The sequence below is a fragment of the Trachinotus anak genome, unplaced genomic scaffold (assembly GCF_046630095.1).
Source record: "Trachinotus anak isolate AG129_WGS33_773 ecotype Australia unplaced genomic scaffold, CSIRO_AGI_Tana_v1 ptg000014l, whole genome shotgun sequence".
NCBI lineage: Eukaryota > Metazoa > Chordata > Actinopteri > Carangiformes > Carangidae > Trachinotus > Trachinotus anak.
Window position 1 is genome coordinate 15,522,332 of NW_027273865.1, and position 18,053 is coordinate 15,540,384.

Below are 18,053 nucleotides of genomic sequence, written 5' to 3' on the forward strand. Positions count from 1 at the left end.
TTTACTGTCCAAACCTGAGATACAGAGTCCAGATGGCTCTATCAGAGCACTGCTGTTACAGAAGGTGCCAGGGGGGCAGGGGGAGCAGTCATTGAGGGACGTCCTGCCAGCTGATGGACTGATACGGCCCGTCGGACACGGAGATGGCACCGATGAACCCTCTGAACAGTAGAAACCTGGACAAGGTGTTGTATCTCATTATACATGAACCGTCAGGTCACATTTGTTTCTTTGCGTACGTTATTAAAATATTATTGTCTTATTATTGTCTACAAATGTGAAGATACAAGCGTTTTGTTTTTTTTTATTACCTGGTGGGCAGGTGTTACAAGTTGAGTGTCCAGATAAATACTGAAAAGTGCCAGGGCTACAGATGGCTGGCTGAGCACTACCATGTGGGCACGCATGGCCAGGTGGGCACTGACATCCTGTGACACAGTCAGACAAAGAAAAGTTCAGACCCTCATCTGGTTCCTCCTAGTTTACAATGGAAACAAAAGTAATGTACCTATAAGAAAAAAGTACTAAAATGATTTATCCTAAGTGCACCAAAGGTGGCTATTATTCATGGAAATGGATAGCTGGTTTATGCCTAGTGTGGTACCATGGAAACAAAGCAATGAAGAAGACAGTGACTCTGAGCGGTATTCGTCCTGTATGGAAATCCTGTGGGAGGCAAGGAGAGGAGAAAGCAGGCTCAGCAGCAGGTGCCCTGACTCTGACAGCAACGAGCTTGAGACTATTTATAGGTTCTGGGTCATTTCATGCTCAAATTAGCAAAATGTCTTCTCGATAAAAGGCGAAAAGGGGATGAGGATGCCTTTCAAAGAAACTCAAGGTGTGCATGTAATGTTAGAGGAGGAGGAAAGCTCATCTGAGGCTTAAAATCACCTCCATGGTACATGCAGTGTTGGGTTAGGCAAGTAATGGATGAGTTTTGCTTCACGCTCACACCACCAGTCACAGGACTAGTTACTACACCAGTTACAGAACAACCACATTGAGAGGGACGACAAAAATAATCCAAACACCTCATGGAAAAGACCTTAAAGCAGCATATTACAGTTCCAACCTGAAAGGCTTACGTGCCAGTAGTTAAACTGCAAAATTACCCAATGTGTTTAGTTATGATGAAACTGACCAAAAGAGATAAGGCTGTCCAATGAAAACCATGTATCTCGAATATTGTTTTTTTTAGATATTCAGACAAATTTAAGGATTAGGTGTTCTTTTACGGGTTGAGAAAAAAATTTCTACTTCTTAGATTGAATTATCAGAAAATTCTTTGTCCCAAACTTGAAAACAGTGCTGTTCGTTTTGGTTTTTGCAGGAAAATGACAAAGGTCATACTGAGCATGTCCAAATCGCTAATGTATGTGCAACTGCAATTTGCTTTACTTCAGTGAACAACCATTTTAACACTATTTTGTCCGTTCTCTTTGTCTGAAAATGTGCAATATCATTCACATGAAAAGTTGCTTTACTGTACAACCTTTTACATTGGGTGGAGTAAGTAAAGTTTGGTCTTCTGAACCGACTTCATCATGTGAGCATATTTTGGAAAACTATTTGAAAGCAGACTTATTGTATGTGGACCTGACACTGTGTAATAAAAGAAAAAGAAGTGCAAAGACTGCAGTGGTTAACCCCTGATGATGTGTACTATACCTGGCTGATGTCCAGACATTGATCCTGGTGGACAGAACCACCCTGGGGGGCAGAGGAGGTCAACAGAGATCTGAGCCCATGAGGGGCAGTAAAAACCTGGGTAACAAACTTCACAGTCAGCCTCAGACTCAGCTGCAGACTTCAACAGGAAAGTACCTTTATGGAGGAGACAAATTATGATGTGAGTAAAAAAAGTCAACCACTCATATCTTTTTCTCCTTCACACACACACAGAAACACACACACAGACAGATAGAGTGTGAGAGAGAGAGAGTGAGAGAGAGAGAGAGAGATAGCATGGCATAATTCACACGGTTAAATGGCTAGCTGACCATTATGACAGTTTTATTGGACTACCATTAGGTTTTACAACCTCCTCTGAAGTTCTGGATACATTAAGTCATTATACTGTACCTCTGGGGGCTCTATGGTATTGTACACTACATTTGCACAAAGTGTAATAAAAAGTGAGAGGTCAGACACACACCTCTTTCAGGGAAATGACAGGGGAGTTGTACATATACTTCTGTTTAACGACACATTCAAGATACAGACTAACAGGCAGAATTTCCACTTCTTTCAGAGCTCTGTCTGGATATGTTGTTTTTCTACCTGGAGGACAGGGGCTTGGCTTTGCACTCCCCCTAGGACAATAGTGGCCTGCAGGACACACATCACCATGGAACTGACCCAGGTTTGAATCGCCAGGAAGTGGGGATGGAGACGTGGTATCTCCTGCAACTGAGACAATAGACCTTTATTGGATGTCATTACTCATTAAGTTAGCGAGTGAACTCAAATGCCAGAGCCAATTTCTGCAATGCGAGGAAGAAAAATACAACTAAGAGAAAGTGGTGGGGACTGGTAAATGTTCTGTTGAGACCTCCGCAGCACTGTGGTATCAAAGGCCAAAAAGATATTAAACAAAAACAGAAGTGCAGTGATTGAAAAAGGTGCACAGCACAGTATTTTTCAAGCTTGTGTCAGATTACCATAGGTTTTTTCAGTACAAATACCATTTCTAAAATGGTTGCTATGCATTTATTAATACTACATGAAGGGCAAGAAGAAGCAGCCGGTTACCTGTGATATTACCCCAAGGTGTGCCGACTCTGGATCCTTCTGTGCAGTAGAAGCCGGGGTCACAGGGCCCAGATGGGGAGGTGAGGCCAACCTTAGCACAGTAATGACCAGGCAGACAGGGCTGACATGCTTCTATTGAAACTGCCCCTGATAAACCAAGAGTACAGCTCAAATATGTAATCTGAAGATAAACTGTAAAGTAATATGCTATGAATAACTGTACAGTTAAGTATATCCAATTGGTTTATTTTAAGCAACGGCTCTTTGATGGGAAGGTTTCTTTCATTACAAAAATGTACACTTAACACCATCAATAACTTCAAATGTCATCAATAACAACAGTCTGTTTAATAACTAAGTGTCATAGGTCACCATCTATCGAGCTGAAGGTGCCTGCAGGGCAGGGAACCATATAGCTGGTACCCTGGGGGCAGTAGGACCCTGAAGAGCAGCGGCCTCCTGTTGGGCCCTCCTCTGGCTGAGAAGAAACAGAACCATGGATACAGAGGTAACTGGGGGCAGCGAGATGATGAGGACAGAGGTGATTGAGAGGGGGATGTGGGATAAAGGAAGTGATAGATGAGAAAGACAGACAGAGAGACAGAGCATAAGGGAGGTTTAATTATAGACAGGGATACAGCATTAAACACAAACAGGATGTCATATCTTTCATGGTCTGTCTGTGAACATGATGAAGTATGTGTTCATTTTGCCTCTGTTTACCCAGGAGAGCAGACCCCTGTGGGGGCAGCCAGTCCTGAGGAACTGCAATATCTCCCCGGAGGACAGAGCACACAGCCCGACTTATTGGACAAGCCCATCTGCGTGCTGAAGGCACCAGCTGGGCATGGGAATGCAACACCAGACTGCGTTCCTGTAGATGAATAGCATATAATATCTACAGATGGTCCTGAACTAAACATCACAGGACATTTTGTGACGACCATCCTTATCTTGATTATGCTCTGTAATGGCCATTTGCATAATTAGAGAGCCATTTACTGTTATAGCCACTTATTCGGGACTACACACAAAACAAGAGCAATATTCAGCAGCCTTTTGCATGCAATACACCACATTATTAGTTAATGAATATTCCTGAGCCCGAAGCATGAAATGTGTCCTACATATGTTTATATCTGATGACATGGTATGATAACATTGCACATTTGCCATTAATGTACTAGAGTAGCTGGACTATTGTATCCTACCTGGTGGGCAATAGTGTCCTTTAGGACACAGCATGGGAGTGTGAGTCCCAGACACATGCCCAGTGTCAGTATCCACTGAGCCAGCACAGTAAAATCCTGCTGGACATTTAACACACTCTGCCTGTGGAGGGGCAAATTACACACATCATTTTCCTACACAGGACAAACACAAAATTATGACCACAGATATTCACTGATATTAACAGACCATTTTAGATGCTTGTGTTGGAGATGACAAAGGCTAAACTATAAACTGTGTACATATAGGTCATATATAGGTCATAGACAGACAATCAGCAGCACTATTTTAGAGTTGTAGAGTAAATAATTTTTAAAGTATTTATTCCATTTTTTTTAGAGAGTCTATCAAGCTAAATACTGTATAAGACAGTTATAAATATATTATATGGTAGGTGCACCTTGCATTTGGGACTGCAGGATATATCAGAATATTAGTAGACTACTCTACTTCCTCACCTGCTCTGATAACGCCTGGTAGGTCCCTGGCAAGCAGGATACCTGCTTATCAGATCCAGGTGGGCACATGTGTCCAGGTGAGCAGGGTATAGCCTGCTGACTGGCATTTCCTCTACCTGGGCAGTAGAAGCCAGCTGGACAGACAAGAGAAGGGAAAGAGAGCCCTCTGGTGACACACAGGAAACCTACAAAACAAAAGCACCGCTGTTAAGCAGTCACAGACATTGTGAGACAAGATTATCTCTTGTTAGGTAATGGAATCTTTATCTTCTAATGATAAAAGACACATATTCAAACACTAACGCATACAATATGTGATAAATTAGTACCAACCAGGAGGACAAGGCAGGCAGTGGAAGAGATGACTGTTCCTGGTTTTGTTGCTATAATGTCCTTTTGGACAGGGCAGTGGTACTGAGGAGCCCTGGGGACAGTAATGACCTAGAGGACATCTGTCACCTGTCGTCCCTCCATCCTGTGGTGTGGGTGACCAGGCCCCAGAGAGGCAGTAGTACCCAGCGCTACACTGGCCTGATGCAACACCCTTCCCAGGGGACACACAGAAGGAGCCTGGTTTGAGAGGAAGAAAAGAGTGAAATTTATCAAATTACTGCGCAAAACAGAGAATGTAAAGCAAGCAGTACACAGTACACTGTTTGAATTCCAGTTGAAATTTTGCTACTTTCGATCACAGTTTTTATTAATAACAGCTGTTTTCTGAAGTGTAATTAATTAATTACAATTTACTGTCAAGGTCACTCTAAACCCCGGGTAAATACTTAAGCTTAAGGAAACTAATATTCATTAGCAGTAAATGATGTGTGACCTGGAGGGCAAGGCAAGCAGTCCTGGGGTTTTGCCATCCGAGTGTAGGGGTTGATGAATCCAGCTGGGCATGGGTACTGGTTTTTGGACCAAGTCCCGGGCGGACAGTAATGACCCTTTGGACACTCATAACTGCCCGACAGAGAGCCATTACTACTGCCAGGACAATAAAAACTATCCAGACAGACAAGAAAGTAAGAATTTAGTTTGTTGCTTCTGGGGTGGCAACAAGGCTTGAATGTACAGTAATTGTGACTGTCTGTATATATAGGTATGCCTTTCAAAAACATGTACTTTTAAGAGCTTTCCCATCAGCTTCATATGAGAAAATGTGAATATGTTTTTGGTGCTGAGCAACTGTGTGTGGCTGATAAAGTGTTTACCCCTGGGGACAGGTGCTGCAGCTGGCTCGGCCATCTTCTGTACTGATGGTTCCCAGGGGGCACTCCTGAGGAGCCACAGAGCCCTCAGAACAGTAAAACCCTGGTTGTGTGAAGACAAGAGTCAAGCAAGGGATGCACACTCAAGCACACACACACACACACACAAACACACACAGAAACGCACATACCACAGGGGACAGGGTTCGATTTCAAGTGTCAACAGAGCAGCTGCTTATGTTTAGTCCTATTAACTTGAAAGAGGGCTTTGTTTACCTGTTCACTAAGTTGGCTCTGGGCTTATGTAAATTTTACACTTACTTGTTTTTTTTACAGTTTCCATTTTCCTTTGTTGTCCCACAATGACATGCAAAGCATTGCTTTTTGTTTCTATTTCCTGTCAAAGCAATAGGTATCTGATTACATTATCCCTGGGTTTGTTTGTTTTTTTCTACTGACTGTCTTTATGCATTCTATCTTGACAATTCTCTCTCTCATTTTTTGAAAAATGGGTTACAGATATATATAAATTCTGAGCAATCTGATCACCTTTTGGGCACGGTCCTCCATGGCTGTCTCCCAAAAGAGGGTCAGGACGATCTGCACCCCCCAGGCAGAAGAAACCTGCCCAGCATTCTCCTGAAGGCACAGAGAGCCCCACAGCATCGCAATAATAACCAGGGAGACATGGCTGGCAATCCTCCTGAGAGTGAATGAGAGAGACAAAAGAGACAAAGAAGAAGATGGGGAGACAAAAACAGAGAGGCTGTTAGAAAATGAAAAAAGAGGATGCACCTCATTGCAACATTGATTCGGGATTAGATATTGACACAAGGAAAGAAAGAAAACAATGTAAGTTACTGTATATAATGTAAAGGGTAGGGAAACTAGGGCTACTGACCATAGTCCATACAGCAACTAGTTTGCTGTATGGACACAAACATGACATGAAATAAATATTAATATAATAAATGCTGACAACATATCTAACCAACTCACTATTATGAAAATGTTATTTTAACATTTTTACATTTATGCCAGTTTTTATTTCAAAATTACATTTTTCCCAATGTCCCAGTGTCCCATTGGAGATATGTGAGTGTGATATAGAGTCAAAGCTACCCGGGAGACTAGTTTGGTGAGGTTAGAGAATGTTCCACGTGGACAGGGCAGAGGATGGACAGTGGCCCTGGGGCAATAATAACCAGCAGGACATGGCCCTCCTTCTCCTGGTGAGAGACACAGGGAGCAAAGGCTGTCAATCAGGCAAATGTGCCTATATCAGACAATACTGTACTGTATTTCCTAAATTTCTGAACATGCAGTGCATTTCTGGTAAGCATGTGTGTTTACCCGCAGCCTGTGACAGAGGTTGTGGAGAGATGTTTCCATGTGAGCAGTAATATCCTTCCTGACATGGTCCAGTGACAGCTGTGCCATTTCTGGAAGAGCAGTAATGGCCGCCGTCACACTGCCTGCACTGAGAGACAGACCAGTATCCTGGGTCAGGACCGTAAGTTCCCTCTGGACAGCTTCTCAAGTCAAATCCAGTCCCTTCAGGACAGTAAAAGCCTGAAGGCCAGAGAACAAAAACAAGCATATATATAAAAGACCCCAAAATTTTGCTTAAATCAGTGTTGCATCAGCAATCTCATAAAATTATAATTTATTATATATTTATTTTACAAAACAGTAGACCACAAACCTGCAGAACAAAGGTACAGAGTGCCAGACACACAGTACCAGCCTGGCACACAGAGCTCACACTGAGTAGCATGAGTAACAGCAACATATGTGCCTGGATCACAGGGAACAGGCTGAACGGTTCCCTCTGGGCAGAAGTAACCCTCAGGACAAGGTCCCCCTGTGATTCCATCCATAGGGGTGGGTGTGACAGCTTTCTCGACACAGTAATATCTGCAAAGGAAACACCAAAGTATGAAAAGTCTACAAAAAATATAATGCACCAGTGATGACTAGTTTTGAAACCTACTTGATAAAATGGCTTTTTGTGAGTTACTCTTCTCTTAAATAATAATAGAGGTAGTATTTATTTATTCAAGAGTCTGGTGTACCCCCCACTGCAGGGTCCACTAGGTTTAGTGAGGCCAGAAGAGTCACAGTAAAATCCCCCCAGACAGGGCCTGCAGTCCTCCTGGCTGCGCAGGCCTTTGCTGTTTGACCAGCTTCCTTCAGGGCAGGCCACGGGAGCAGTGGTGCCTGTAAACATGAAAAAAATACCAACTCATATTTCAGCTGCAGTAAACAGAGGAGTATGCAGAAATGTGCTAAAGATGACAAGAATGTTGCATTTATTGGGTTTTCTGACACAATACACTGTGACAATGTTTTACACACTGTAAGCAGAATTTAAGTGCAATTTAAGAGTAAGACATTCTTATAAAGCACCACTGCTGCGTGCAGCATTGAGCAGCTCACAACAAGGCAGGTTTTACCCTGCAGCAGCTTTTTTACAGCATGGGTCAGTGCCCTCAGTCAGACAGAACAGATGCACAAATTAATTTGAAGAAAACAGTCTCAAAAGTTACAAGATAAGTGTTGTCAGGACTTCCTGTTGGCCACCAAATGGTAATTAGCATGAATAAAACATTGTAGCCACTAGAATAATAATTGGGTAGAATGTTAATAGCATTATGCAGTATAAATTTGGTTATATAAAACAAGCTGCATCAGCGCTGGATTACAAAAACCATTATTTTGTAACCCTCTGCAGCCTGATAAATTCCAGGCATCAGCAGTATTGTGGCACTGAAGCAGCTGCTGGTGGCTGATTGCTTATCAAAAGGAGAACAAGCCAGTAACCTGAGGGGCAGTATTGACCAGGTGGACACAGGGAACCTGAGAGTCCGTCCAGCGGACTGGGAGAGGATGCTCCCTCTCTGCACCAATAACCAGCATGGCATGGTCCTAGAGGCAGAAGAATATTACAATACACTATCAGTATGTGCTAACGTAAATAAATCTGCAGCTCAACATGCTACAGACCACCACTTCTGAGTTTAAACAACTGGAGTGGTTTTGTGTATATTTTGGCCTAGCTTTAGAGATGTACTTCTCTGAGATAAATCTCAAAATGTTCACAAATACAGTTAATCCAAAGCTATCTGCACTAGAATTAAGTGAGAATGTGTATTTGCAACATTTAAATATTTATAGCGGACACAGGGGAACTTCATTCTGAGACTTACATAAACCCTCAAAAATCAATAACATCAGAAAACTGCAGTAGCATGTTTGTTGAAATTAGTGTAACTGCTGAAAATAATTGTGAAAAACAAAAGGAAAATGGAAGACATCGGAAAAGAAGAGATCTCTCTTTCTCACCTGCTGGTTCTGATAGTCCCACAGAGGGACAGTACTGCCCAGCAGCACAAGGCATGCAGCCTGCTAGGCTGTCTGTGCGCTGTCTCGGGTTGAAGGAGCCTATGGGGCAGGGGTGTTGGTTGGGCAGGGCTGTACCTGCAGGGCAGTAATGTCCTTTAGGGCATGGCCTCGGCAAGGAGACATTGGCTGGACCCAGTCTCCAATCACAGTAGGAACCTTGAAAGAGGATAAATGCTTATTCTTAGATCACCAATGTCAGTATGAGAAGGTACTGAGGACATGAATACAGAAAGCACTTGGTGGCCTGAGAGCTGTTTTCATTACTGCCTGTGCAAGCAAAGTATAAATTGCTTTAGAAATAATTTTTTTTCTTTTTTAAATGCTTCTGCTGAGATGGTAAAAGAAAGAGTGATGATGACTCCCACCTGCCCCACAGACAGTGCAGGCTTCCTGTCTCTCTCTGTCCTGATAGGTTCCTGATGGGCAGCGCTCTGGGGCTGCACTACCCTGTGGGCAGAAGTGGCCAGGAGGACATGGCAGAGCTGTAGCCACAGCCTGACCAGGAGGACACCAATAGCCTATCAAGTGACAAGAGACAAAAAACAGTGGAGTGTAAAAGGATGGAAAGGAGGTTGAAGCTTTAACAAATATAGCAAAGACCCATACTTTTATCAATTATTATTTCATCAACTTGCAGAAACAACAAGTTTTCTAACACTAATGATTTATGAAACAATGTATGGATTGACCTTGGGTGCAGGGTCCAGTTGGTGACCGGAGACCTTCTCCACTACAGTAGAACCCTGCGGTACAGGGCTGACAGCCAGCCTCACTTGTTAGTCCTGGCACTGGGGAGAAAGTACCAGCTGGACACAACTCTGGCTCTCCTGAGCTCTCAACTGTAGGGAGAAATAATTGGAGAGGGCTGTTATTCAGTCATCTGTTCATTCATTGCCTTTGCATACTCCAGTGCCTATGCAAGACTATAAGGCACTGTAGCTTATACCAGGATGTCACGGTGTGTACAACAGCAAGGAGGACCCAAGGGCACACACAGACTAGGCAGGCGAGAACAGTCTGGGAATTTTATTAGAGGTGATGGTGATAGTAAAGGCTTCCAGGCAGGCAGAGAGCAGGTACAGGAACAAAACAGGTAAGAGCACAACAACATGCAGAACATGAATGACACAACAATCTGGAAAATTACTGGGGAAAGACAGCTGGTATATTTACTGTGAGCTGAGGAGGGAATGGGAAACAGGTGAGGTGGGTGTGGCAGTAATGACTGGGTGATTAGGGAACGAGAGACAAGAGAGCATCTTGTGGGTGGAGGGAGAGTGGCAAGAGACAGAGGCAGAATTTCAAAAATAAACAGGGCAGACACAGGAATGGTGACACAGGAGATGCTAGACAGAAAGTGTTAAGACACCCTACACAGGTGAACAGTTTATCAACAGACTAACACGAATAGACACAGGATGAGTCACATTCATACCCATGGGTAATTTAGGGTGTCCAATACACCTGAGTCATAGTTATAGCTATTCTAGAGTCTCAGCCCACCTAATTTGCATGTCTTTGGTCTGTGAAAAGGCTGAGCCCCTCTCACTGTAAAAAACAATTCAAATCAATTCCAAAGAGCTGCCTTTGAATATAAAGTAAAATATAAAAGGACTTATCAGACTCTTGTACTGTGTTGTGTTGCTCTATGATATACAGTTCATATAATTTACTTATTTGATGGTCTCAGTTTCTCTCAGCACCCCTTGATTTTGTTCCCCAATTAAACTCAATTATAAATATTAAAGTGAGTATACCAGACATCTGTGGACCCAATGCACTGTCCATGTCACCAAGGACCAGACTACACAAATATTAATAGGCTTAAAAACTGTGTTGGCAATTTATTGATACAATCGTTCCAAGGCAGTAAAGCAGGGCTTACCACAGTATGTCCCAGGTGGACAGACACTGCCTGTTTCTCCATCTGTTGGTCTGGCCTCAGTGGCTCCTCCTACACAGTAATACCCTGGGGAGCAGGGACCCATTGGAAGAGCCAAACCTTTTGAGCAACGTAAGTACATTTGTTATTTGTATTTTATATACCCAAAACTATTACCTATAAGTTGAGTAGAGACTGACATCTTGTAAAACCTATTCATATAGCACTTTTCACAGAGACTAGTCACAAGTGCTTCACAATCCAAAAAATAAAATCAAATGGAAGAATTAAAATCAGAATACATCAAATAGAAGCAAAAATAAAAAACGATTTAGACATACAGACATACAGGCAAACATAAAAGAGGAAAAGAGATTAAAGACACCGGTTAAGGACATAAAATACCACATGCTACCTAAAAGCCTGTCCGAACAGATGGGTTTTAAGTTGCTTTTTTAAAAGAGTCCACTGAATCCAGGGTTCTCAAAATTTCTGGAAGGCTGTTCCAGAGCTTAACGCTGTTGACTGGGAGGCCTGATCACCCCAGGTCCTACAGAATAATACACTCCTAAGGGAATCAGAATGTGTGTATGGAATGTGTATGTGTGTATGGAATCTATTTACCCCTCATGCTCTCATTAAAAAAAAATAACATGTCATAAGTCACATTTTACACATTGTACAAGTCATAACCCTAGCATATATATAGTGGCCAGAACAAGTAAACAAGAACTTTACTGACCAGAAGGAAATCCAAACCTACTGTATATATCCACCTCAAAAAAAAAAAAAAAAAAAAAAAAAAACACTCAAAACACAAAATAACCTGTATGGACTTTTTCCTTTCTCCACGCACCTTGGAAGAAGGTAAAGTTGTGCCAGATACCTTCATTTGTTTCTAAGCCTTACTTTACAGGCAATACTATGTGTAAACTGTTTCATTGTTTACAAGTTCAAAGCGAGAACTTATTTGTGACATTAGATGCCCGTTTTTGGTTTGAATGAAAACATGAATACTCTTGTGGCCCAACAGCACATGGCTAACCCGCAGTAGAGATCACTGGCATGCTGACTGTGGACTAGTGACAACTGTGTATGGTATTTTATTATCAATGTCTAAGTACCTGAGATATTGCAGAAGGTTCCAGGTGGACAAGGCAGGGGCTCTGAGCTACCTAAGGGGCAGTAAAAACCCACCTGGCAGCGCCCCCCTGTGGAGGTAGCTGGACATAGACAGTTGGCGTTTGTGTAATTGTCTAGGTCAAAAGGCTGGGAGTTCCACGCTGCTGACACGCAGAACCAACCTGACAGGAAAAAAACACAGCAAGAGACACTGAAGGTGAAGTTTTGACTGGTGTCTGTCACTTCTTCTATATACAAACTCATTTGCTCCTGAAATAGTCTGTAGCACCACTGTAGAGATCATATGATAACTTTCTTAGCAAAGGGTAAAGAAAGATGCTCAACAGAGAAGGCAGACAGCAGTGCAGATCAAATTTGAGGGAGATGAGTCATACATGAGAAAAAAAAAGGCTAAATAAAGCAGGTACCCACTGCTCAAATATCTGCTTATGGGAGACTTTAATGTATTTTATGTATGTGATATGTGGAGCATTTTTATGTGTATCTTTGCACGTAAATAATACTATAGAGGGGATTATTTAAAAGCTGCTGTTGTTGCTGAAAGATTGCAGTAAACATGTATAAAGAGGAAAGGTAAAATAAAGACTGATGTAGCTGGTGTTGAGTCCTGATGTTTCGTGCTTAATGTGCACTCTTTTTTTTCCCCTACCCCCAAGTCTTGCAGACTGCTTTGGACTGGCTTGCCGACCCCTAGAGACAAATAGGCTCGCACAGAGGACAAAGTCCTGACACTGAGAAACTAGGCTGTATAGCTGTGATTGTATCTTTGGTAGAAATAAACAAAGACACTATTACTGACCAGCCTTGCACTTTCCAGACACTTTGGTCAGCCTCTCCTTCTCACAGTAGTGTCCTGGAGGACAAGGCAGGCAGCTGTCCAGACTCTGAGTCATGGGTTCTGGGTTGTAGTATCCACGAGGACAGGGAAATTGGGTGGCATGCCTAGTACCTAAGCATATAATAATACAATTAGATTTTAAACAGGTGGCATGTGCCATGCTGGTGTTTTAAATGCTATATATGTTTTACCTGTATTGTAAAAGGGGAATAGTTTATCAAATCAAAGTTTTGATCAAAGTTTTCAGTAAATTTATGAAGAAACACAACTATGATTGACAGTGATTTTGGTGAGTCTACCATCAGGGCAGTAGAATCCGGGGGGACAGGGGAACATGGTGAAGTTGCCAGTGTTTTCTGGACAGTAGTATCCAGCAGGGCAGCGGGAACACAGTGACTGGCCTGTGAGGTTGGTATATGTTCCAGCTGGGCAGGGAAGTGGGCTTGCACTGCCCTTGGGGCAGTAATGAGTCGGTGGGCAAAGACCTCTTTCTAAGCCTGGAGAGGAAAAACCAATTAGATGTGGTAAATTACTGAGATTATGATTTCTAAGCCTTTAATGTGATGAATCCTGTGATAAACCCTGATTAATTCAGTAATCATTCATTCAACAAAACACCCTCACACATTCAGATTTCATGCATTTATCAGCATCTGTTTCTCTTCTATCTGATGCCTATTCATAAGATTTTTTATTCACACATAATGTATTAGTTCTGCTCTCCACTATTTCATTTCATGCAAGAAATACATTCATTAATAATAACTGATTCATGAACTGGTGAATCATTGTGTTGATATTTGAAGATGGTCAAACCAAGATTACCCTGGAGAAAGGACTAATGGAATTAATATTATTATTATTATTACTATTATTATAACAAGCACAAATTAAATCAACTTCTTATGGAAAAATATAAATATCAATATTTTTCCAATTCTACCTGTAGCTTTTGTGTCTCCCCCTGGACAGTAGAATCCTGCCTGACACAGTCCAGATGGACGAGTGAGACCTGCAGTACCACAGAAGTGACCCGCTGGACATGGACTACAGCCAGAGATGTCTGTTAGATGAAGGCTGCAAAAACATACACACAAACATATACAGTTACATAGTAAACAAAAATGGTAAAATGCATAGGACCATGTATGTGTAATATTTTGGCCTACCAACCTGTTAGAGTAGGTCCCTGGGGGACAGGGCAGAGGGAGACTGGTACCCTCAGGACAGTACCTCCCCTTTGGACATTCTCCTCCTACTCCTGTGCTGAAGTTGCCATCTGGGTTCTGAAAGTTTACACCTTGAGAAGTTGCACGTTTTAGTTAAATTCACTTGTCCAGTCCAGTTCAGCAATACAAAGGCATTTGTACAGCTGCTTATGGATTATTTGACATGGCTGACATGTCGTTTACATGTTAAAAGTCCACATCTGGGCTTGTATCATACATGTGTACCTGCTATGCAGTAATAACCAGCCTGACAGGGCCCAGAGGGTTCAAACAGACCCCAGTCCTCACAGTAGAACCCTGTTATCAAAAATGGAGAACATCATTGCAGTGGCACTACAGCATGGAAATCATCATTAATCATCAAGTATTCCTCCTCTTGTTAATTAAATGTGATAATCTTCTATTATTGCCTTTGTTTAAATCAATTGGTTTCAACACATCCAGCAAATAAATCACAATCTAATGCATTCAAATTTGATTAATCTCACTGAACATTTTATGGAAGACTTCCCAGTATCTTGCAGACAGAGCACTCAAGACAAATATGTGACAATACTCTCACCTGCTGGACAAATTAGGCACTGCTCCACTTGGCTGAGGCCAAACTGAGGGCTGTATGTGCCAGGAGGGCAGGGCAGGATGCCTTCAACACCACCACCAAGACAGTAGTGTCCAGCTGGACAGGGCTGAATACCATCTCCTGATAGACAGTAGGTCCCTGAGGGACAGTCATCACATGTTTTGGCCCCTTCATCCCAGAATAAAGGAAAGAAATGATAAAAGAAAAGCCATCTGTTTTTTATATTTTAAAATTTCATACCTCATTTATTACACTGGTGCATGAAATATTTTTTCTATACCTGTAGTGTTTGAGTAAGTTCCATCAGGGCAGAGAACAGGAGCAGCTGAGCCCATGGGACAGAAGTGTCCAACTGGACAAATGTCCCCTGTCACTCCACCTGAGGGCATTGGAGACACGGCTCCTCCTGAACAGTAATACCCTATAAATCAGTAGATACAACATTTACTGACGTAAGCCACAGAAGTAATCAGAATCAGAATCAGAATCAGAATCAGAATCAGTTTTATTGCCAAGTATGTTTTCACATACAAGGAATTTTTTCTGGTGATTGGTGCAATTGATCAGCAACAGTGGGGCTCTCTAGCCTTGTTGATGAGGCTAATAGCAGATGGGAAGAAGCTATTTTTGTGGCGAGAGGTTTTGGTCCTGAAGGACCGCAGCCTCCTGCCAGAGGGGAGTGTCTCAAAGAGTTTGTGTCCAGGGTGGGAGGAGTCAGCTACAATCTTCCCTGCACGCCTCAGAGTCCTTGAGGCGTACAGGTCCTGGAGGGACGGAAGATTGCAGCCAATCACCTTCTCAGCAGAGTGGATGATACGCTGCAGTCTGTTATTGTCCCTCTCCGTGGCAGCAGCGTACCAGATGGTGATGGAGGAGGTGAGGATGGACTCGATGATGGAGGTGTAGAAGTTCACCATCATAGTCCTTGGCAGGTTGAACTTCTTCAATTGCCTCAGGAAATACATCCTCTGCTGAGCTTTTTTGATGAGGGAGCTGATGTTTAGCTCCCATTTGAGATCCTGTGTGATGGTGGTTCCCAAGAAGCGAAAATGCTCCACGGTAGCCACGGGGGAGTCACACAGGGTGATGGGGGTGGGTGGGGCTGGGCTCTTCCTGAAGTCCACTATCATTTCCACTGTCTTCAGAGCGTTTAGCTCTAGGTTGTTCTGCCTGCACCAGGTCACCAGACGCTCAGTCTCCCACCTGTAGGCAGACTCATCGCCATCAGAGATGAGTCCAATGAGAGTGGTGTCGTCTGCAAACTTCAGGAGCTTGACAGACTGATGGCTGGAGGTGCAGGTGTTGGTGTACAGGGAGAAGAGCAGAGGAGAAAGAACGCAGCCTTGCGGGGATCCAGTGCTGATGGTCTGGGAGTCAGACACGTGCTTTCCTAGCTTCACGTGCTGCCTCCTGTCAGACAGGAAGTCGGTGATCCACCTGCAGGTGGAGTCAGGCACGCTCAGCTGGGAGAGCTTGTCCTGCAGCAGAGCCGGGATGATGGTGTTGAAGGCAGAGCTGAAGTCCACAAACAGGATCCTGGCATAGGTCCCTGAGGAGTCCAGGTGCTGGAGGATGAAGTGGAGAGCCATGTTGACGGCGTCGTCTACAGACCTGTTGGCTCTGTAGGCGAACTGCAGGGGGTCCAGGAGTGGGTCAGTGATGGATTTGAGGTGGGACAGGACAAGACGCTCAAATGATTTCATGACCACAGAGGTCAGGGCAATGGGTCTATAGTCATTTAGTCCTGTGGGCCTTGGTTTTTTGGGGACAGGGATGATGGTGGAGGATTTGAAGCAGGCTGGCACGTGGCAGGTCTCCAGTGAGGTGTTGAAGATGTCTGTGAACACTGGAGACAGCTGATCAGCACAGTGCTTCAGGGATGATGGAGAGACAGAGTCAGGACCGGCTGCTTTGCGGGGGTTCTGCTTCTTAAAAAGCCTGTTGACATCTCTCTCCAGGATAGAGAGAGACGTTCCTTTGGTAGAGGAGGAGGAGGGGGGTTCTGATGTGGCTCTGATGTGGAGGTTAGTGTCAGGCTTGTCCCACTGTCTTTCAAAGCGGCAGTAGAACTCATTCAGATCGTTGGCCAGACGGAAGTCATTAATGGAGTGGGGGGGTTTAGGTTTGTAGTTAGTGATCTGTCTGAGCCCTTTCCAGACAGAAGCAGAGTCATTGGCTGAGAACTGGAGCTGAAGTTTCTCAGAGTACAGTCGTTTAGCTTCTCTCACCGCTTTGCTAAACCTGTACTACTGTACTGTAATGATGCTCTCTGAACAAAATCTTTTCCCATTTCACTTTTTGGCTTCAGAAAAGATAGACATCTTTACCCTCCATAAAATGAAGTATGAAAATTAATGTTTTAAAACATCAAATGTGCTTTTCAATAATGTAACAGATAACTATTTCTCATACCTGCATCACAGATTCCTGAAGGCTGGCTTAGTCCTGTACTGTTGCAGTGGAGTCTTGGAGGGCAGGGCCAGCAGGAGGACAGGTTATGGGCTCCAACAATGCTGCTCCAGGTCCCTGTGGGGCAGGGGTGCTGCTGGGGGTATTTTGTCCCTCGTGGGCAAACGTAGCCTGCAGGACACACACCGCCCGAGGTCACATCTACCTGTGGGAATGTTGGAGCAACCATCTGAATATTACTGATAAAGTTTGATTATTTTGGCTTTCAGTTCTAGTTAGACATTTAAGCTGTGGGCAGTTTGAGTTAATAGCTGTCAATCATTTCCCACGCACTGCAGCTTATCCAAAACACTCTTCTGAAAAACACTTATTTATTTAACTAATGCAGACTTGAACTAAACATGCCTCTGAATTCATATTCATATCATATGAGAGAAAAACACTTTCTGAGTGTGTGGGAAATTGACGGCTGCCATCAAATCAACTACACAGCTTCAACTTAGAAAGCACAAATTCTTGATTTAAGAACCAGGATATTTCCAACTCTTTAAATGCCCCATGTTTTTCCTTTTCTTTCTCCCTCGCTTATATGCTGTACATGCTAACAAAATACAGCATTACCTCATTTGAGCAAAACAAAATTAGAAGCATAAATCATCAACAACCACAAAACGGACAAAGAGCCAAAGATTTCATCATCATCGTGTATCATTCAGAAACCAGCATGGTAAATTTGAAAACCATTATAGCCTGGTTTCTTGTTACATTGCTGCATATGAAACATGTTTATAGAGTGAACAAATAGCTTATTTTAACAGCAGTTTGGTAATATGACATCCAAACATAGCAGCCAATGAAATTCCTTTAAATGCCTGCAGAATGAAGTGATTTAATTAATTATCTCATTATCTGTGCACAACCTC

At 43.1% G+C, this 18,053-nt stretch overlaps 1 protein-coding gene across 4 annotated transcripts in view; it reads right to left on the bottom strand.

Annotated features, from left to right (window-relative positions):
- LOC139632260 (zonadhesin) overlaps positions 1 to 17,503 on the bottom strand; it is a 43,347-nt gene extending 25,844 nt beyond the window's left edge. For 2 of the 4 annotated variants that reach the window (XM_071497096.1, XM_071497095.1), the window contains exons 1-30: positions 17,134 to 17,503; positions 15,002 to 15,142; positions 14,704 to 14,889; positions 14,367 to 14,438; positions 13,856 to 14,212; positions 13,212 to 13,409; positions 12,874 to 13,023; positions 12,056 to 12,235; positions 10,935 to 11,051; positions 9,739 to 9,888; positions 9,415 to 9,567; positions 8,990 to 9,205; positions 8,468 to 8,572; positions 7,720 to 7,864; positions 7,350 to 7,561; positions 6,998 to 7,216; positions 6,767 to 6,873; positions 6,194 to 6,347; positions 5,648 to 5,747; positions 5,266 to 5,438; positions 4,773 to 5,009; positions 4,440 to 4,624; positions 3,963 to 4,083; positions 3,475 to 3,625; positions 3,124 to 3,263; positions 2,752 to 2,898; positions 2,281 to 2,409; positions 1,669 to 1,824; positions 312 to 428; positions 15 to 176 (exon numbers count right to left, since the gene is read on the bottom strand). In XM_071497096.1, coding sequence (XP_071353197.1) covers positions 15 to 176; positions 312 to 428; positions 1,669 to 1,824; positions 2,281 to 2,409; positions 2,752 to 2,898; positions 3,124 to 3,263; positions 3,475 to 3,625; positions 3,963 to 4,083; positions 4,440 to 4,624; positions 4,773 to 5,009; positions 5,266 to 5,438; positions 5,648 to 5,747; positions 6,194 to 6,347; positions 6,767 to 6,873; positions 6,998 to 7,216; positions 7,350 to 7,561; positions 7,720 to 7,864; positions 8,468 to 8,572; positions 8,990 to 9,205; positions 9,415 to 9,567; positions 9,739 to 9,888; positions 10,935 to 11,051; positions 12,056 to 12,235; positions 12,874 to 13,023; positions 13,212 to 13,409; positions 13,856 to 14,212; positions 14,367 to 14,438; positions 14,704 to 14,889; positions 15,002 to 15,142; positions 17,134 to 17,359 — 4,906 coding nt within the window. In that variant the 5' untranslated portion in view covers positions 17,360 to 17,503. Of the gene's footprint in view, positions 1 to 14; positions 177 to 311; positions 429 to 1,668; positions 1,825 to 2,280; positions 2,410 to 2,751; positions 2,899 to 3,123; positions 3,264 to 3,474; positions 3,626 to 3,962; positions 4,084 to 4,439; positions 4,625 to 4,772; positions 5,010 to 5,265; positions 5,439 to 5,647; positions 5,748 to 6,193; positions 6,348 to 6,766; positions 6,874 to 6,997; positions 7,217 to 7,349; positions 7,562 to 7,719; positions 7,865 to 8,467; positions 8,573 to 8,989; positions 9,206 to 9,414; positions 9,568 to 9,738; positions 9,889 to 10,934; positions 11,052 to 11,346; positions 11,526 to 12,055; positions 12,236 to 12,873; positions 13,024 to 13,211; positions 13,410 to 13,855; positions 14,213 to 14,366; positions 14,439 to 14,703; positions 14,890 to 15,001; positions 15,143 to 17,133 lie in introns of those variants that run through there. The other 2 variants (XM_071497097.1, XM_071497098.1) reach the window with 2 other exon arrangements.
- Positions 17,504 to 18,053: the final 550 nt, after the last annotated feature.